The 21,722-nt window shown below is 44.7% G+C and overlaps 1 protein-coding gene across 1 annotated transcript in view; it reads right to left on the bottom strand.

The window, feature by feature from the left end:
- Positions 1-21,722, bottom strand: part of COL21A1 (collagen type XXI alpha 1 chain) — a 141,272-nt gene that overhangs the window by 54,965 nt on the left and 64,585 nt on the right. Inside the window, exons 11-16 of the mRNA XM_084831041.1 lie at positions 13,866-13,919; positions 13,682-13,735; positions 11,387-11,440; positions 10,343-10,396; positions 8,289-8,342; positions 8,132-8,185 (exon numbers count right to left, since the gene is read on the bottom strand). Of these exons, the coding sequence (XP_084687167.1) occupies positions 8,132-8,185; positions 8,289-8,342; positions 10,343-10,396; positions 11,387-11,440; positions 13,682-13,735; positions 13,866-13,919 (324 nt within the window). The remainder of the gene's footprint in view (positions 1-8,131; positions 8,186-8,288; positions 8,343-10,342; positions 10,397-11,386; positions 11,441-13,681; positions 13,736-13,865; positions 13,920-21,722) is intronic.

Raw genomic sequence — 21,722 nt, forward strand, 5'->3', positions numbered from 1 at the left:
CGGAAACTTGAGTTCTTATGGTGGAGGAAGGGGGCAGGGACTCGACCTGGGCCATCTGTTTATCAAGGCCTTCGGAGGAATCTCTCCCAGCATCTTGGCTCTCTAGGGAGGGCCTAGCCGCTGAACAAGCTGCTCCAACTCTGATTCAGAATTGGAGCTGTCAGAAATCTCAAGGGGCTTGGACTCATCCCCGGATACAGTCATAGTGCAGAAGAAGAAGGGAGGAGTCCAGATGCTCTCTATGGCATGAGGTAAGCATTTCAGAGGTGGTTGCCTGGACCATGGTCTCCCTGACCATTCCTGAGTGACCTGGCATGGAAGGAGGGAGATGTAGGGAAAGTTGTGGGGGCCAGATTCTGAGACTCAGTTGTCTCAGGTGACAGCTTCAACCAAAACTCCAACTGAGAGTTCCCTGGGACTGCAGACTCTGGCCTCATCCATCAACAAAAGAACCATGGATCACTGGGAGGCTGCACTCCCTAATTCCCAGGAAGAACATCATAGCAAGGAGGATGAGCAACCTGGCTCTTTACCTCAGCCAGAGAGGGAGCAGCTGCAGGAAGCTTGATTCACCCCTCCCTGCCGGAAGGAACACCTCTGAGAACTTTGGAACTAAGAACTGGTGCCTAGGTTTTGCTTCTTTCTTTTATCCCACCTCCCTTCTCCCTCCCAATCCCTTTTCCTTTTGTGTCGTGTCTTTTAGATTGTAAGCCTACAGGCAGGGATTGTCATTATTAATCTGAGGAAGCCACTCTGGAAGCCTTTTTTGGCTGAACAGCAAAATAAAAATGGTGTAAATAAACAAATACATACATACATACATACATACAGCTTTCTTCTTTTATTACTCGGAGCTCCTGGAGAGCTCTACAAAACTCCCGCCTCCCTGTAACAGGCAGGAAGTTGGGCTTGAGATTAGTGGGAGTTTCCCACCTTTCCAAGAACAAGCTCTCAAGTCCTGCCACCATCCTCTCCTTAGGCCAGGGGTGGGGAACACGTGGCCCTGCACCTGTTGTTGGACTGCAGCTCCCATGAGCCCTAGCCAGCATAGCCAATGGTGAGGGGGGATGTAAGCTGCAGTCCAACAACATCTGTAGGGCCACACATTCCTCATCCCGGCCTCAGGCTATACCTGGAAAAAAGAAGTCATTGATAGCTCACTCTGTTGGTGTTGTAAGATGGAAGAGGTGTCCCTGGTATGTGTGATGTGGGGTTGCCCCTGTGCTGCATTCTTTTAGTCTGAGGATTAAGTGGAGTTCTTCCTCTTTTTCTGGAATCATCATTTCATTTTGCAGATGCACGTGTTTTACTGAACTGTATCTCCCACATAGTGGAGTCTGTTGGATGGGCAGTGGAGTTGGCTCCTTTGGACCATTCCACTGACCAACAGACAGTGCAGCACTGGAAAGAGCATCACCCTCCCTCTATACAGAGAGAGCAATCCTATGGTCCCTGGGAGAGCATCCCAGGGATCATAGGTTTGCTCATAAAATCCTTCCAAGGTTGGCGACAGCACTCCAACCTCAGAAGGGGGAGTCGGAGATCTGACCCCCAACCTCTCACAGTCGGCATGGAGAGAACCATGCTTTCTGCCTCTCCAAGGTCGGAAACTCAACCTTGGAGAGATGAAAACGGGGGTGTTCCGGCAGGAGGAGAGGAGACCAGAGAGGCCAGGGTATGAGTTATCCTGAGCCCCTTCCAGCCTCCTTCCCTCACCCTCCAAAGCGCCCTTGCTAGATGGGCTAAAAAAGCCAGTGTAGTGAAATCTGCAGGGCAGGAGGACAGGGAGAAGATGGCCTCTGCTGCTCCTCCCACCCTGCATTGGATGATCGGACACCTCTGAGTTCGGGGCCTTCCGATCACCGGGAGCACAATCATAGGGTTGTGTCCTAACAGACCTAAGGCCTGTCAGCACTCTCTGTGTTTAAGCATCCCTCCTATCACAGTCTTTATCATATGGACACATAGTCTAAGATCTGGTCAGCCTGAACAGAAATCTTTGCCTGAGAACCTTGCCAACTGTCTTGAACTCTTACTATGTTTATGTGCACCAGTACAATACCACTGTATATTATATATACAGAGCAGATTCTCTCCCCCTGCCTCCTTTAACCATGGTTAAGCAGTTTATCAGTGCAATTGTTTAGGCCAGGGGTGCAGAACACTGGGACCACAGGCCTAATCCATCCTACTGGATTCCCGAAGAGCCATGGGTTCATCTAGGGGTAGGGCTGGCCTCCAAGCCCCGCCCCCTTGCAGAATCCTCACTGTTACCTCCAATCTCAGATCGGAGTTAACAGTGGGGATGCAGGCCAGAGAGTGCCCCCATAGGAACTCCATAAATCAGCATGGAGAAAGGCTGAAATGGGTGGGGAAATGACATCAATGGGCATACCCATGTCCACTGATGCCAGCTGGCCTGCAGAGGACCTGCTTGGGGACAATCCAGCCCCCCACCTATATATTGTTCTGCATCCCTGGTTTAGGCAATTCAGTTCGCCTTCACCCAGAATTAGCCTTTAACCAGAATTAAGGTTGGTGCTGACCAATTGCTAAAACCATCAGGGAGTGAAGGGCTAAGGGGCAGATTTTCTTCTGGTCCTGGAAGGGGAAGGGCTGTGTGATGGAAGTGCATGATCCCAAAGCTGGTCCTTGATTTGTTAAGTACAGTTACCAAAGAGGTAGCACAGAGTCTGCGATATCCCCCTGCTTGTGAGAGAAGGCAGCGCTCACAAGATGCTTAAATGTGCTGCTGGGATGGGGTGACGGCAGGGAACATCTTGAGCTAGGTGTGCAGGCTACACCTTTAGGAAATGCTGCAACCATGAAGTGCTCATGTTGTGGAGTTCCACAAACCGTGCCTGATCTGATGTGTCTAAATCTGCAATAAGGCGGCTGAGGTTTGCTGAACCTAATTTTCGAAGCCTTTTTACAATCAATAGAAAGAGACAGGGAAGGAGATGAGAACTCACCCATTCCACAAATAAGGATTGTATTTGCATCATTCCACAGAGGAACATCCTCATGTGTATGACTACACAGAGTCCAAATTGTAGAGAGTAGGGGTTTGGTGTGCAACAAAGTATTCCTCTTACTGTTTCCAAGAATAAATATGTTTCTGATTTTTTCTAAGAAAATAAGGAAGACTCCAGCTGAAATCTCCAAAGATGCCTCGCTTGTTAAAACCCTCTGATTTTGATTACAATAAGCCCAAAGTAAAGTGATGTTTTATAGAGAGCAGATGTTAAAAGGCAAGCTGACAAAAATTTACTTCAGCAGAAATTAGGGACTACTACTTTCATAGTTTAAAGCAAATTGGAAAAAAGTGCTGTAAACTCCTCTTCCTGTTCTGTTTTAGGATCACCTATGAGTAACTGGAGAATGTAATTCCCCCAGTCAAAAATATGCATTAAAAATAAGAATTGAAATAATGTATTGACCTCCACACTAATAGCAGGAAATATTATTCAGGTGATAATCCAATGCGCTCTCATAATTCCATTTATTTCTCATCTTCAGCCATGAGTGCTGTTGTTTATGTAGACAAAGTAGCACCATGCACGAAAAATAGGGAGGTCTCGTATGCTCAGGAGATTCCTGAGGTATGGAGAAGTAGGCAAAAAACTGGAGAAAAGCCCCAAACAGAGGTTTAAAAGCTCTTTTAAAAGGTTTCATAAAGAGGGCAGGAGGCATGGCTGCCAGGTGTGTAGGGGGGGGGGGGGGGCATGGCTCCTTCCATGCTTTCTTTCAAAGCACGGAGGGGATGGCCTGAATCTGCCTTATCCGTTAACTTGGGAAGGTTTGCTTCCCCTCTCTCTGCCAGGAAGAACTCTCCCCTAACTGCCAGTTGCCTGTAATGATGCCCAGCCCTCAGGCCTTCCAGTGTGCAGCAGAGGATTCTGAGGAGGATGAGGCTGGTTCCTTGGGAGTAGAGCACACAGTGCCTTGTTCAGGGCCCTCCTGGTCAGAGAACACAGCCCTGTCATCGTCCTCTGGCTCAGAAGATGAGTACATGGAAGAACCTCCATCTCCCCAGCCTCGTAGAAGTTTCAAGCCACAAAATCAGGTGAGGGCCCTTTAACAATCCAGACAGCTTCAGTTGGCTTTAGTTCCCTGCTGAGACAACAACCAGGTTCCCGCGATCAAAATGAACCAAGGTGGCTTAAATAAGCCACTGTGGTTTGCGGGCAGCCATTAACAGCCCACTCTCTCCAGGTTCGCATGACACAATAACCTATGAGAAGGGGTTGGTTAACGGGACAGGTGCCTATGGGCACCTGCAAACCACGGTGGCTTATTTAAGCCACCATGGTTCATTTTGATTCTGCAAACTAGCCCAGCATCTTCCCATTGTCCTAGTAGGAGAGAGTTCAAGCCTGCAGGAGCCACTTGGAGCTATCTAGGGTCTTATTTTCTCCCTGCCTTGATCCTGCTACCAGCTTCCCCTATGAGCCTCAAGGGTACACAGAGCAGGACAGGGACTGCAGAAGCAAACAGAAAGACACTTTGGCCTCTGCCACCCGCCACAGGACTATAGACCACAGGGTAGCTGCATCCAAGCCAGAACATGAGCAAAGGAAGGTCAGCCTGGCCCTAACACGATCTGGATGGCTACTTTATTCTAGACTGTCGAAGTGATCTTCTTCCTCTCCCTTCTACAACTACCTTCCTTTCCTTATGTGCCCTGGTCATTTTGGTTTGTAAGCCTGAATGCAAGGTCTCCCTCTCTTTACATGACAGTTTTGGCAGTTGTGAGCTGTTTTGGGAGACAACCTTTGTCTGGAAAGTGGGAGAAAATATAATAAATCACATCAAGAATAAGCACACACAAATGCCGGTAAGCACACATTTGTACCTTCTTAATACAAGTTCCCCCTTCATGGATCACTGCCTTGTTGTGGCGAAGGGGCTTGCGTAACTCAGTGAAGCCATAAGCTGTGCTGTGCAGGGCCACCCAAGACGGACAGGTCATGGCAGAGAGTTCTGACAAAATGTGGTCCACTGGAGAAGGAAATGGGAACCCACTCCAGGATTCTTGCCAAGAAAACCCCATGGAACGTATCACAAGGCTGAAAGAGATGACGCCGGAAGATGAGCCCCTCAGGTCGGAAGGTGTCCAATATACTACTGGGGAAGAGCAGAGGGAATTTCCAAGTCGTGCCAGAAAGAGTGAAGCGGCTGGACCAAAGCCGAAAGGACACTCGGCTGTGGATGTGTCTGGTGGTGAGAAGAAAATCTGATGCTGTAAAGAACAATATTGTTTAGGAACCTGGAATGTAAGATCAATGAATCAAGGTAAGCTGGAGGTGGTCAAACATGAGATGGCAAGACTGAACATCGACATCTTGGGAATCGGCGAACTAAAACGGGCAGGCATGGGCGAATTTAATTCAGGTGACCATCATATCTACTATTGTGGGCAAGAATCCCTTAGAAGAAATGGAATAGCACTCATAGTCAACAAAAGGGTGGGAAAAGCAGTACTGGGGTACAATCTCAAAAATGATAGAATGATCTCAGTACGAATCCAAGGCAAACCATTCAACATCACAGTAATTCAAGTCTATGCCCCAACCACTGAGGCCAAAGAAGCTGAGCTTGATCGGTTCTATGAAGACCTACAACACCTTCTAGAACTAACACCAAAAAAAGATGTCCTCTTCATCATAGGGGATTGGAATGCTAAAGGAGGAAGTCCAGAAATCACCGGGATAACAGGCAAGCATGGCCTTGGTGTACAAAATGAAGCAGGACAAAGGCTAATAGAGTTTTGTCAAGAGAACACGCTGATCATAGCAAGCACTCTTTTCCAACAGCACAAGAGGCGACTCTACACATGGACATCACCAGATGGTCAATATCAAAATCAGATTGATTATGTACTTTGCAGCCAAAGATGGAAAAGCTCCATACAGTCAGTAAAAACAAGATCTGGAGCTGACTGTGGCTCAGATCATGAGCTTCTTCTTGCAAAATTTCGGCTGACATTGAAGAACGTAGGGAAAACCACTAAACCATTCAGGTATGACCTCAATCATATCCCTTATGAAAATACAGTGGAGGTGAGGAATAGATTTCAGGGATTAGACCTGATAGACAGAGTGCCTGAGAAACTATGGACGGAGGTCCGTAACATTGTTCAGGAGGCAGCAACGAAATCCCTCCCAAAGAAAAAGAAATGCAAAAAAGCAAAGTGGCTGACTGAGGAGGCTTTACAAGTAGCTGTGGAAAGAAGGGAAGCGAAAAGCAAGGGAGAAAGGGGACGATATACCCAACTGAATGCAGAGTTCCAGAGAATAGCAAGGAGAGACAAGAAGGCCTTCTTAAATGAACAATGCAAAGAAATCGAGGAAAACAATAGAATGGGAAAGACTAGCGATCTTTTCAAGAAAATCGGAGATCTCAAGGGAACGTTTTGTGCAAAGACGGGCATGATAAAGGACAAAGAAGGCAGGGACCTAACAGAAGCAGATGAGATTAAGAAGAGGTGGAAAGAATACACAGAAGAACTATACAGGAAAGATCTGAATGTCCCTGACAGCCACAATACTGCGGTCATTGAACTTGAGGCGGACATCCTAGAAAGTGAAGTCAAGTGGGCCTTAGGAAGCATTACTAACATAAAGCTAGCGGAGATTACAGTATTCCAGCTGAGCTATTTAAAATCCTAAAAGATGATGCTGTTAAAGTGCTGCACTCAATATGCCAACAAATTTGGGACACTCAACAGTGGCCGCAAGACTGGAAAAGGAAAGTTTACATTCCAATTCCAAAGAAGGGCAATGCCAGAGTGTTCAGACTACCATACAATTGCACTCATTTCACATGCCAGCAAGGTGATGCTCAAAATCCTACAAGCTAGGCTTCAGCAGTATGTGAACCGAGAACTACCGGAAGTACAAGCTGGGTTTCGAAGAGGCAAAGGAAGTAGAGATCAAATCGCCAACATTCGCTGGATCATGGAGAAAGCAAGAGAATTCCAAAAAAAGTCTATTTCTGCTTCATTGACTACGTTAAAGCCTTTGATTGTGTGGATCACAACAAACTCTGGCAAATTCTGAAAGAGATGGGAGTAGCAGACCACCTTACCTGTCTCCTGAGAAACCTGTACGAGGGTCAAGAAGCAACAGTAAGAACCAGACATGGAACAACTGATTGGTTCAAAATTGGGAAAGGAGTACGACAAGGCTGCATATTGTCGCCCTGCTTATTTAACTTATATGCAGAGTACATCATGAGAAACACCGGGTTGGATGAATCACAGGTCGGAATTAAGATTGCCGGGAGAATTATCAACAACCTCAGATACGCAGACGATACCACCCTAATGGCAGAAAGCAAAGAGGATCTAAAGAGCCTCTTGTTGAAGGTGGAAGAGGAAAGTGCAAAAGCTGGTTTGAAACTCAACATTAAAAAAACAAAGATCATGGCAGCTGGCTCCATCACTTCCTGGCATATAGAAGGGGAAGAAATGGAAGCAGTAACAGATTTTATTTTCTTGGACTCCAAGATCACCGCAGAAGGTGACTGTAGCCATGAAATTAAAAGACGCTTGCTCCTTGGGAGGAAAGCTATGGCACACCTAGACAGCATAGTAAGAAGCACAGACATCACCTTGCCGACATATAATCAAAGCTATGGTTTTCTCAGTAGTAATGTATGGCTGTGAGAGCTGGACTATAAGGAAGGCTGAGCGCCGAAGAATTGATGCTTTCGAACTGTGGTGATGGAGAAGACTCTTACGAGCCCCTGGACTGCAAGGAGGTCAAATCAGTCAATCCTAAAGGAAATCAACCCTGAGTGCTCATTGGAAGGACAGATACTGAAACTGAAGCTCAAATATTTTGGCCACCTAATGCGAAGAGAAAACTCCCTGGAAAAGACTCTGATGCTGGGAAAGATTGAAGGCAAAAGGAGAAGGGGACGGCAGAGGATGAGATGGCTAGATAGCATCACCGATGCAATGAATATGAACTTGAGCACGTTCCGGGAGACAGCGGAGGACAGGAAGGCCTGGCGTGCTATGGTCCATGGGGTCACGAAGAGTCAGACACAACTTAACGAATGAACAACAACAACAGTACAAGTTCTCTATACTGTAATATTTGAATAAATTCAGTATTTCAAATACCTTAAAACCTGAACTTCCAGGTATGCCGTCCTTCCCGCTTCTCCCAGGATCTCCCTGTGGCAATACAGTTAAGGTGCTGTTATTCACAGAATATAATAAGAGAGTACAGTAAAAAAAACCAAAAAAAGCGGGGGCACATAATCCATAAGAAACTTACCAGTCGGCCAGGCATTCCTGGAAAACCTACAGGGCCCTTTTCCCCTTTTGCACCCTGTTAAAAGAATGAGAGAGAAACGAATATGTTCCTGCCCAATTGCTAAGGTCATCTTCAGAGGGACTTTTCTGGATGCTGCTGCCCTCAAGTTGCGATGGGAGGCTTCTCTGTAGTGCCCCCACCCTATCTGTAGAATGCCCTTGCCAGGAAGATCCACCTGGTGTCTCCACTGTATACATTCAGAGGCCAGGTCAAGACCATCCTCTTCTCACAGGCATTTAATCTTTAATCTGTTGCTTTACCCCTGGCTCTTAAATATTTTTAGCATTTTGGTATTTTCATTGTTGTATTTATTGTTCTGGTTGTTATTTTATTGTTGTTTGGGATTTCTTTGTTTTTAAATTATTGTGAACCACCCTGAGGGCATCTGCCACTTGGGTGCTATATAAATGTAATAAATCAATAAACAAGACAATTCCATTGTTTGAGCAACAGTAAGCAAATGCATCAACGCCATCTGTTGCAATTCCAGAACAATTAACCCACGACACAAACATTCATCTGCACGTGGTGGGACACTGGCACTGTACAGCTGAATGGCATGGAGGAGCAAGTGGTGGTTGAGTATAGGGCACAGCAGTGTGACATGGGAGAATATAGAGCTCCTGCTGAGACCAAGGTAGGAGCAGTGATGGGCGAACGAGCGATGTTCGAGAACACTAGGATTCTCCAAACATTTTCTCGCTGCTTGTCTTGTGCCCGATTTCCGTTTGCATTTGCGATCACTGCTCACTTTGCGTACATAGAATAGTAGAATAGTAGAGTTGGAAGGGGCCTACAAGGCCATCGAGTCCAATGGAAAACTTGCATAAATCAAGCAGTGATCAAATGGGAGATTTGCACAAAACTCCCCAAATTTGCGCAAATTTCCTCCATATAGTAAAGCGGGGCTGATTCAAACTACACAGGAAATGTGTGCAAATGAGGAAATTTGCACAAATCAAACTGGGAATCGGGAATGAGATAAATGCAAGCATGTGTTTGACAATTTACACATATTTCCGACAGACTTGTGCTTCGATCGGGGCATGCTCATGTGTTTTGCAAGCAAAAATGAAATTCTCCTACATCCCTAGGTAGGAGTCATCCAGGAGAAAATACCTTTGCTTTCTTCCCATTCACGTGATATATTTCTTACACATAAATGTAGGCTTCAATGCAACATCAAAGGCTTTCAGATTTGATATGAAGTACGTTTGTATTGCAACAATGGCAATTAGAGAGAAGCTCCCACTCATCCCAGCAATTTCCCCCCAAATCGGAAATAATTTGGCTCATTTTCCAAGCCAATTTGAGGTAAAGAAGCCCTCCCCAATTCCCCCCAAATACACTTTCTCACTGAGACTGACCAGGTGGTGGCAGCAGGAGTAGTGGTGTGGCATGCAGAGAGAGGTCTCTCCCTTCACCCCAGCCCCCTGGCACCCAGAGTACTGCACACTGGAACAAAAGGGCTGGTGTCCAAAGGGAAATGTAGCCAGGGAACTGCAGGGGAAGAGACAGACCTCTCTCCTTCTCCCTACACACACCACTGGTGCTCCCAGGCCCCCACCCACAGCTCTTAGGGAGGGCAGGGGGGAAGAAAGCCAAGAATTCTTCTCCAATTCATATTTGAATCTGTCAGACAAGAATTTAGGGGGTTGTAAAGCTCGCCCATCCTCCACAGCAGGCTTGTATGAGTCCCCAAAGCTTGCATACAAGCCAAAGCTCAGAGCTGGGGCAGGGGAAGGGTTTGCGGTTCAGTGGCAGAGCACATGCTTGGCATGCAGAAGGTCCCAGGTTCAATCCCCGGCATCTCCAGGTAAGGCCAGAAAAATTCCTGCCTGAAACCCTGGAGAGCCGCTGCTGCCAGTCAGTGTTGACAATACTGGGCTAGAGGGACCAATGGTTTGACTCAGTAAAAAGCAGCTTCTTATGTTCCTTGAACATCTCCTGTATCTCTAGTAGTAATACAAATCTCTTGCATTACTACTACATTACTACATTACATTCAAACTTGCCTTTTTCCCATAAATTCCTGGTAGCCCTTGGTCTCCTTTTAGTCCTCTGTCACCCTTGATAAAAATGAATACAGAGATTACTTTGATTCTGATATTTAAGAAAGGAAATTACATAGTGCAGAACACGTTAAACATAACACCATATTTGGGGTGACAGCAGAGGCGACATTTTATGTGGTATGGGTGTGGCTTGAAATGAATACATAATTGCTGTCCTGGAAACAAATGCCTGAAGCTGCAGCAAGTATGGGTTATATCCAATGTTATTCCGATTCAAGTCCCATTCATTTCAATAGGTCTACTCTAAGTAGGAGTAGCACTGGATATAACTATGTGTTTAGACCACCTCCACCACACTTAAAAATGCATGTCTGTCTTCACCTTTTATAGCCTGGACTACTTTAAAATATAAGGTATCACCAAATAATTGTATATGAAAGAGTGACAACCCAAGTACTTCCACTGAGTGAAAATAAATTTGCAGGTTCACTATAAAAAGGTTAAATTCATAACAAATGCATGTAGTAGAGGTTGTCCGAAGTGTAATAAAGTATGAGACAATTTGAAGATTATTTCACACAAGACAGACTTTGGACTGACATTAGGCAACAAAATATAGTGTCATTTAGCTCATCTGAATGGTATGAATAGAGCAGACCAGTTTCCCTGATTGGAGTGGGGGGCACTTGGCACTCCAGTGTGGTTTATCTTTTGTAAACTGCCCAGAGGAGCTTTGGCTATTGCGTGGTACAAAATGTTAATAAAATAATAATAATAATATCGCAGCCTCACTGATGAAACAAGCAGCTGTCCAAAATTGGGTAGACAGAAGATAGTTATCCTGTGCATGATCACCACCTTGTTGAGAGTATTTGCCTGCCTATACTATTTTCCAATATTTCCAACCAAATGTTACTGAAGACAGAAGGAAGTAACTGGGCCAGTTAGTCGCCACTGCAATTTGAATTTTTATTTTTGCTCTTGAAAATCCCTTGATACTTTTTAACATCCTACCCATTGTTACAAGAAGCATTTGGTTTGAACCTTAGATGCTGGCATCCCATGTAATCCAGGGAAACCTGGAAGGCCACGGTCACCCTAGAAAAAGAAAAGAACCATGATGGAAGTAAGGAAGACAGCAAAAGAACATGAGCCATCAGAACAGAATAGCTCTTGATCAACAGGAGGTTCTATGCTCCATATGGCTTGTTTCCTGCATGACATTCACAATCACATAGACTGACCCATATCTCCTTCAGCCTCTCACTTATCCTACAATATAGTTCAGTACAGGGCCCCAAAGTTCCTTAATCTGGTCATGATTCGCAGATTCTCCTGATCTAACTGAGCTATAGCCATCTAGTCTTAGGAACTGAGGAAGTGGCATACAGAATCAGATCCAAAGTCCAAAGTTCTGGCCACAAAAAAGGCTGGAAAATCAACAGGGGCTCAAATAGTTGCCAGATATGGCTCCCAACAACAGTAGTTTGAAATCAGCCAGGAATGAACTATCTGGAATGCACAAAACATAAAGGCCAGAACTATCCAGGATTCAGGTTGCCCTTTCCTCTACCAGTCCCAGAAAGACTTGACCCTGAGGAGATCTGTCATATCAGATGTATATTATAGCCGCATCGAGAAACATCTATATAGGCACCATCCATTTAGGTTGGGTGTATTGTAAAAGCAATTAACAATTAATTTCTTTTAATTGCTACATATTTGTATGGGGTTGTGCACAGAGAAAAGTTTACTAGGTAGCTCTGTTTATGAGTTTGGCTTTCCTGATCTTCATTGTCAGTGCCAGATGTTAAATTTCCACCAAAAAGAAAAAAGAATGTATTTATTTTTTACAACCACTGTTGATGATTTATTTTCAAGCTCATCTTGACCTATTCCGACAAGACAGCTGAATTATATCTTGCCACCACCTGATGCGAAACAGCATTTGGAGCACTTAATTTGCACCAACAAACATATTATAAATCAGCATCTGGGCAATAAATTGCAATGCCAGTTACCATGGTTTTATTCACATCCTCTGAAACACATTTCAAAAGAAGTCTCTAAATACAATCTACCGAAAACCATCATAAATTTTATCATGACAGAAAAGTTTGAGAAGAGTTTCTAAATGCCCAAAACTGGCATTTTACATCATCACCATCTTGTATATCCAAAGCCAGTGCAAGGAGGAAAGAACATTCAACTCAGGAGAGCCAGCTTCAAGTTTAAGCTCAGACATGAATTTGTTGGGTGGCTTTGAGCTAAATCATAGTAGCAACCTACCTCACCGGAAATGAAGAAGTTAAGCATCTGATTCAAAGGCTGCCTGCACACCTGCGAGCAGTGGTACAGCTAGGACTGGACAAAGTCTAGATCCCCGCAGCCCAAGACCAACCAAAGTGACAGGTGTTGAGGGCAGCAGGGCAGCAGAAGCAAACTCCATGTTATTCCTATAGCCATACTGGTGCTATGATGTGAGTTTAAAATGCAAAACCGCAAATACTCAGAGTCTATCAGGGTTGGCAAATAGTCGTGTTGCTGTTGTTCTAACTTCTACAGAAATGTAGAAGCAGCTGTAAAGTATGGAATGGCAGTGGTGGGGGAAAAGAGAACTGTTAATTGTGGTTCACAACGGAAGTAATAAACATGGCCGCATAAGGCGTGGAGGGCACATAACATCATTAAGTCCTTCAGCTAGCTACATCACTGCCTAAGACCACTAATGTTCATGAAGAGGCCCTAGTTGCTCATACACTACGAATGTTGGAGGCATTTCTGAGTGCCAATAAACACACACACACACACACACACACACACCTTTGTGTAGGTAAAGCTACATCCCTCTGCTTCACACACCAAGATAACTTTTTACAAGGCCTGACTTATAAAGATATCTTTTAAAATAATTAAATACATTCAAAAATGCATCAGTGTACACAGATATAGCTAACTTTTCCAATGTTATTTGAAAGTATGCAGAAGCATGTTTAGACTAGGAAGACCAAAAAAAAAAAAAAAACCCAGAAGAAATTCTTACAGGAAGTAATATTACCTACACAAAGGTAAAAATCAAATATTTATATCGTAAACAGATAACACATAGTAATGATTTGGCAGCCATTCAGGTCATATTTGGAACATTTTGAATATTTGTTACTGGTTTTCCTATGACAATGCTTTAAGCAAAATCCTACACATGCTTAGACAGAAAAAAAACTAACTGGGGCATGCTGGGAATTGTAAAATGCTTTTCTGTCTAAACATGCATAGGACTGCAGTCTTAGTAAGGCTGTGTTTATGAAAAGGAACTACAGATATTACAACTAGCCTTACCTTTGTCCCATCAGACCCAGGTTCACCCGTCATGCCTGGAAAGCCACGTGGCCCCTAGTAAAAAAATTAATACATATTACTAACTTCATTGACCTGTTTATGGATTTATCTTTTATTTACACTTGGGATAATCACCGCAAAACCTTTAGACCCTCCTAGTGTAGAAAAGGTGCAGTGAACTTACTTGAATCCCTGGGGATCCTGGAATACCTGGAGTTCCTGCTATTCCTTGGTGGCCCTAAGGAGAGAAACCAAAATCTACTTGAACAGTTTGTCTTCAATTATTTAAAAAACAGTATTTTCATCCTTAGTTCTGAACCTGAATTGATTGTTCAGGATGGGGTATAGGAAGCTGAGGCAGTAAAAACTTTTTCAAAAATTATCACCAGCAACAATACCAATTTATTTTTTTTAGGATCAGTGTATGGCTGCAGTGGCTTAGTGGTTAAGATGCTGAACTGCAGACCGGAAGGTTGGCAGGACAGCAGTTCGATACCTGAGTGCCGCGTGACGGAGTGAGCTCCCGTCTTCAGTCCCAGCTCCTGCCAACCTAGCAGTTCGAAAGCAAGAAATTGCAAGTAGATAAATAGGTACCGCTTCTGCGGGAAAGGTAACAGCGTTCCGTGCACCTCGGTGTTCAGTCATGTCAGCCACATGACCACGGAAGCATCTTCGGACAGCGCTGGCTCTTCGGCTTAGAAACGGGGATGAGCACCGCACCCTAGAGTCGGACACGACTGGTTGGGGACACCTTTACCTTTTTATGAGCCACAAAGAAGGTACAGGACATTTCTGCCTAAACATGCATAGGATTGCACCCTTAATCAGTTGAGTTCTACCAACTGAGAAATTGCATTTAAGTCAGTTTAGCAACTTCAGGTAGTCATTTCAAACTTAAAACCACATGAAGGCTACTCCATGCGAGGAGCTGCTCAACATGTTCATTTTAATAGCGAATTTTTATATATTTTCCTTTGAAGATTGTTTAGCCACTTTCAGTATCTGTGACAGAATGAGAAGGGATAGAGATCTGGTTCATCATAAATGAATATGGATCCTTCTGTATTTTCTTTATGTAGCCTTAAACCCTCTTTCCTCAATAACTGAATAACAACATTTGAGAGAGTGCCTTTTCCCTTATCAGCCTGCCCAGTCACTGAGGTCATTGGCTGAAGTGCTCTGGATGGTGCCATATGGATCTGAGATCCATTGAGAATCCACTCAAAGTACAGCTTTTCATTAAATCATAGAATAGTAGGGTTGGAAGGTTGGACCCCTTCATGGATATTCTATTCTAATTATAGAATATGAACCCTACTATTCTAATCATAGAATAGTAGGGTTGGACCCCTTCATGGATCACTGCCTTGTTGTGGCGAAGGGGCTTGTGTAATTCAGTCAAGCCATAAGTTATGCTGTGCAGGGCCACCCAAGATAGACAGGTCATGGCAGAGAGTTCTGACAAAATGTGGTCCACTGGAGAAGGAAATGGCAACCCACTCCAGGATTCTTGCCAAGAAAACCCCATGGAATGTATCACAAGGCTAAAAGAGATGACGCCGGAAGATGAGACCCACAGGTCGGAAGGTGTCCAATATACTACTGGGGAAGAGCAGAGGGTATTTCCAAGTAGCACCAGAAAGAGTGAAGTGGCTGGGCCAAAGCCGAAAGGACACTCGGCTGTGGATGTGTCTGGTGGTGAAAAGAAAATCCGATGCTGTAAAGAACAATATTGTTTAGGAACCTGGAATGTCAGATCAATGAATCAAGGTAAGCTGGAGGTGGTCAAACATGAGATGGCAAGATTGAACATTGACATCATTGACGAACTAAAATGGACAGGCATGGACGAATTTAATTCAGGTGACCATCATATCTACTACTGTGGGCAAGAATCCCTTAGAAGAAATGGAATAGCACTCATAGTCAACAGAAGGGTGGTAAAAGCAGTACTGGGGTACAATCTCAAAAATGAAAGAATGATCTCAGAACGAATCCAAGGCAAAACATTCAACATCACAGTAATTCAAGTCTATGCCCCAACCACTGAGGCTGAAGAAGCTGAGCTTGATCGGTTCTATGAAGACCTACAACACCTTCTAGAACTAACACCAAAAAAAGATGTCCTCTTCATCATAGGGGATTGGAATGCTAAAGGAGGAAGTCCAGAAATCACCGGGATAACAAGCTAGCATGGCCTTGGTGTACAAAATGAAGCAGGACAAAGGCTAATAGAGTTTTGCCAAGAGAACACGCTGATCATAGCAAACACTCTTTTCCAACAGCACAAGAGGCGACTCTACACATGGACATCACCAGATGGTCAATATCGAAATCAGATTGATTGTGTACTTTGCAGCCAAAGATGGAGAAGCTCTATATAGTCAGTAAAAACAAGACCGGGAGCTGACTGTGGCTCAGATCATGAGCTTCTTCTTGCAAAATTTCGGCTGACATTGAAGAACATAGGGAAAACCACTAAACCATTCAGGTATGACCTCAATCATATCCCTTATGAATACACAGTAGAGGTGAGGAATAGATTTCAGGGATTAGACCCGATAGACAGAGTGCCTGAGGAACTATGGACAGAGGTCCGTAACATTGTTCAGGAGGCAACAACTCAATCCCTCCCAAAGAAGAAGAAATGCAAAAAAGCAAAGTGGCTGTCTGAGGAGGCTTTACAAGTAGCTGAGGAAAGAAGGGAAGCGAAAAGCAAGGGAGAAAGGGGAAGATATATCCAACTGAATGCAGAGTTCCAGAGAATAGCAAGGAGAGACAAGAAGGCCTTCTTAAATTAACAAAGCAAAGAAATCAAAGAAAACAGCAGAATGAGAGCCAGTGTAGTGTAGTGGTGAGAGTGACGGACTGGGAGCCAGGAGTTCCGGGTTCTAGTCCCCACTTGGCCATGGAAGCTCACTGGGTGACTTTGGGCCAGTCACAGACTCTCAGCCCAACCTACCTCACAGGGTTGTTGTTGTGAGGATACAACGGTGAGGAGGAGGAGGATGTAAGCCGCCTTGAGTTCCTTGCGAGAGGGAGAAAGGCGGGGTATAAATGCAATAAAATAAATAAATGGGAAAGACTAGAGATCTTTTCAAGAAAATCAAAGATCTTAAGGGAACGTTTTGTGCAAAGATGGGCATGATAAAGGACAAAGAAGGCAGGGACCTAACAGAAGCAGATGAGATTAAGAAGAGGTGGAAAGAACACACAGAAGAACTATACAGGAAAGATCTTAATGTCCCTGATAGCCATGATAGTGCGGTCACTGAACTTGAGCGGGACATCCTAGAGAGTGAAGTCAAGTGGGCCTTAGGAAGCATTAGTAACAACAAAGCTAGCGGAGATGACAGTATTCCAGCTGAGCTATTTAAAATCCTAAAAGATGATGCTGTTAAAGTGCTGCACCCAATATGCCAACAAATTTGGGACACTCAACAGTGGCCGCAAGACTGGAAAAGGTCAGTTTACATTCCAGTTCCAAAGAAGGGCAACACCAAAGAGTGTTCAAACTACCGCACAATTGCGCTCATTTCACATGCCAGCAAGGTGATGTTCAAAATCCTACAAGCTAGGCTTCAGCAGCATGTGAACCGAGAACTACCGGACGTACAAGCTGGGTTTTGAAGAGGCAGAGGAACTAGAGATCATATTGCCAACATTCGCTGGATCATGGAGAAAGCAAGAGAATTCCAGAAAAACGTCTATTTCTGCTTCATTGACTACACTAAAGCCTTTGATTGTGTGGATCACAACAAACTCTGGCAAATTCTGAAAGAGATGGGAGTAGCAGACCACCTTACCTGTCTCCTGAGAAACCTGTACGAGGGTCAAGAAGCAACAGTAAGAACCGGACGTGGAACAACCGATTGGTTCAAAATTGGGAAAGGAGTATGACAAGGCTGTATATTGTCGCCCTGCTTATTTAATTTATGTGCAGAGTACATCACGAGAACGCCGGGTTGGATGAATCACAGGTCGGAATTAAGATTGCCGGGAGAATTATCAACAACCTCAGATACGCAGACGATACCACCCTAATGGCAGAAAGCAAAGAGGATCTAAGGAGCCTCTTGTTGAGGGTGGAAGAGGAAAGTGCAAAAGCTGGTTTGAAACTCAACATTAAAAAAACAAAGATCATGGCAGCTGGCTCCATCACTTCCTGGCATATAGAAGGGGAAGAAATGGCAGCAGTGACAGATTTTATTTTCTTGGGCTCCAAGATCACCGCAGACGGTGACTGTAGCCATGAAATTAAAAGACGCTTGCTCCTTGGGAGGAAAGCTATGGCACACCTAGACATCATAGTAAGAAGCAGAGACATCACCTTGCCGACAAAGGTTCATATAATCAAAGCTATGGTTTTCCCAGTAGTAATGTATGGCTGTGAGAGCTGGACTATAAGGAAGGCTGAGCGCCGAAGAATTGATGCTTTCGAACTGTGGTGCTGGAGAAGACTCTTACGAGTCCCCTGGACTGCAAGGAGGTCAAATCAGTCAATCCTAAAGGAAATCAACCCTGAGTGCTCATTGGAAGGACAGATACTGAAGCTGAAGCTCAAATATTTTGGCCACCTAATGAGAAGAGAAAACTCTCTGGAAAAGACCCTGATGCTGGGAAAGACTGAAGGCAAAAGGAGAATGGGACGGCAGAGGATGAGATGGCTAGATAGCATCACTGATGCAATGAATATGGACTTGAGCATGCTCCAGGAGAGGGCGCAGGACAGGAAGGCCTGGCGTGCTATGGTCCATGGGGTCACGAAGAGTCGGACACGACTGAACAACAACAAGGGTTGGAAGGGGCCCAGACGACCATCAAGTCCAACCCCCCTGCTCAATGTAGGAATCCAAATCAAAGCATCCCTGACAGATGGCTGTCCAGTCTCATCATGAATGCCTCCAATGTGGGAGAGCCCAACACCTCCCTAGGTCATTCCTTACATTGTCGTATTAATCTTAACAGTCAGCAAGTTCTTCCCGATGTTCAGCTGGAATCTGGCTTCCTGTCACTTGAGCCCATTATTCCGTGTCCTGCACTCTGGGATGATTGAGGCCTTCCTTTCTGTGACAACCGTTCAAGTACTTGAAGAACGCTATCATATCTCCCCTCTCAGTCTTCTTTCCTCAGGGCTAAACATGCCCAGTTCTTTCAGTCTCTCCTCATAGGGCTTTGTTTCCATATTCGTTATCCTCCGCTGAACCCTCTCCAGTTTGTCTGCATCCTTCTTAAAGTGTGGCACCCAGAACTGGACACAGTACTCAAGATGAGGCCTCACCAGAGCTGAGTAGAAGGGAACTAGTGCTTCACCGGCTTTGGAAGCTTTTTCTGCCAGCGCTCCAGCCTATCAAGATCAGTTTGAATTTTGTTTCTGTCTTCCAGGGTATTAGCTATCCCGCCCAATTCTGTGTCATCTGCAAATTTGATCAGCATTCCCTGCACCTCCTCCTGCAAGTAATTAATAAAAATGTTGAAGAGCACTGGGCCCAGGACTGAGCCCTGCGGTATCCTGCTCGTTACCTCTCCCCCATTGATAAGCACTCTTTGAGTCCAATTCTGTAGCCAACTGTGGATCCACCTGATAGTTGTTTCATCTAGCCCACTTTGAGCTAATTTGCTAATCAGGACAGCATGGGGCACTTTGTTGAAAACAAGATATCATGGGGCACTTTTAATGTATGGTTTTCTCTGTGGAATTCCTTGCTGGTTGTGATTGATTTATTGCATTTATATCCTGCCTTTTTTCCTCTTGCAAGGAACCCAAGGCTGCTTACATTATCCTCTTCCTCTCCATTTTATCCTCACAACAACCCTGTGAGGTAGGCTGGGCTGAGAATCTATGACTGGCCCAAAGTCACCCAGTGAGCTTCCACAACCGAGTGGGGACTAGAACCTGGATCTCCCAGCTCCCAGTTGGCATCTGCTACAGATATTTTTTATCTAAACAAGCTTTTCCTGAAGGTCCAGAGACAGTTTTATTGTATAACTTTATTTTATTTTAAGATTTAAGAATATTTTATTCTTTTGCATTTTTCTTCTTTTCTTCTTTACTGTTCATCATTCGGGAATCTTTTTCAGGCGTAGTGTGGTATATAAATTTTGTAAATAATTAGATAATCAATAGGAGGCTCCACACAGTGACCCGCCTATTCACAGATGGCTGCCCACATGCAGCAGCTTTCATGCAATTTGGATTCAAAATGTCCACCGCATTACCATGTGGTTGTATAAATCAGCCCTCTGTCTCAATGGAGCTAATTGGATGAAGGCCCCCTTCTCATATCACAGTGGTAGTATGTAAGATGCTGAAGCACAGCTGTTTTCCACAATGCCATAGTAACATAACGACTTCTGGGTCGGTGCTGGACAGTGGTGGGCAACACATGGCATGTATGAGCCCCCCCTCCTGTTCTGCAGCCTCTACCAGTCCCATCATTGCAAAAATTGGTGGTTTGCCACCAAAATTCAGCAGCAAAACACTATGGAGCATTGGAAAGGCCACATTTAGTTTGTTTTCAAACTATATTTGGCCTTTCTAAAGCACTGAGTTTTCTTCTGCCACTGCTGCACCACCAGGAGTGTGGCCCATGGGCAGGTTCAGGGGCTGGAAATTGGCTTACAGACTAGTGCTGTGCCAAATATTTTGATTCTTCCATTTTCAGCATTGGGGGGGGGGGCAAAAATTCTGTTGAAAGAGGCTGGGGAGGTGAACATTTTGAATAAATCTTCTTGGGGAGGAAGACAGGATTTCCGCTTACCTTTTTAAGTGTAGGTGTAGGTGGTGGCTGAGGAATCTTCCTTTAATTTTTATTTTTTTTACTTTAAAAACACCCCCTGCATTTTGAGCAGCCTAAGACTCTTTATACAGAAGCTTCCCCAGCCTGGCAGCTCTTTTTGAACTCCCATGAGACCACATGACATCACCTTCTCCTATAGGCATTCAGGAAGCACTCCTGGGCTGTAGAAGCTTCTCTACAGAACAAGAGCAAACGGGGCTTTTAGAGCTTAAGAGAAGCTCAGGTCTTCATTGCAACTACACAGAGCAAGCAAGATAAGAGTTTTTCTAAAGCTCCCAAAATCCTATTTGTTTTTGTCTGCAGCAGCCCGGGACTCTTTGCAAAGACGCTTCTGCAATGCCTGTAGGAGAAGGCAAGGTTACATAGTCTCATAGGAATTCAAGAAGTGCTGCTGGGCTGGAGAAGCCTGGCTGCAAAGGGTCTCAGACTGGGGGCATTTTTTCAAGTAAAAGAAGAAGATCCTTCAGCCACCTTCCCAACTTAAAAAGGTATGTGGAAACCCTGTCCCCCTCCCCAAGGAGAAAATTATTCAAAATTCTCCCTCTCCCTGTGAAAGAGGAAGAAAAAACAATGCCTCTTCCGCAGGGAGAGAAAAAAATCCTGAAAATAGGGGGGCAGAATTCAGCACAGTACTATTACAGACTGCCCCAAGTTACCCACCCCTGGTGTAGGAGGAGCCCATTATGGAGGCTGCTCTACATATCACTGCTGTCCTTCCAGAAACTAGGACAACACTGGCATAGTGAGCAGTCACAGATTTAACTTCACTGAACGAAGTTAATATGACCAGTGATTCATAGGAAATGTTCTCTCATCTCATGAGTCAGCAGAGACCACACTGTAACCACATGGTTTTCATGGAATGTACAAACTTAAGTGTCCCAAATCTCAACCCAACAGTCTGTCCATTGATCTACAGCCATTCAAAGAATCTTTTCAAAAACAGTTCATCATTTTGCTACTTTCTTTTTTTCAAACCACTGAATATTGTCAAGAAAACAGACCAAAGCAGACCACTGGTGGGAAAATAGTGGAGGCTGGTGGCTCTGATGTCAGTGGAGCAGTGAATCCACTCTGGGTTTCAGTCAGAACCAATCAGAACTCTAAGGGATCTATGCAAGGTGTGCAGCTTGGCGAGCTCCTTTAGAGTTCTGACTGGTTCTGACCGAAATCCGGAGCGGATTTACCACTCCACTGACATTGGAGCCACCAGCCTCCACTGTGGGAAAATATATATTAAA

Source organism: Heloderma suspectum, chromosome 1 (genome assembly GCF_057233095.1).
Source record: "Heloderma suspectum isolate Gila_16-S chromosome 1, 16-S_ref, whole genome shotgun sequence".
In the NCBI taxonomy this organism is placed as follows: Eukaryota; Metazoa; Chordata; class Lepidosauria; order Squamata; family Helodermatidae; genus Heloderma; species Heloderma suspectum.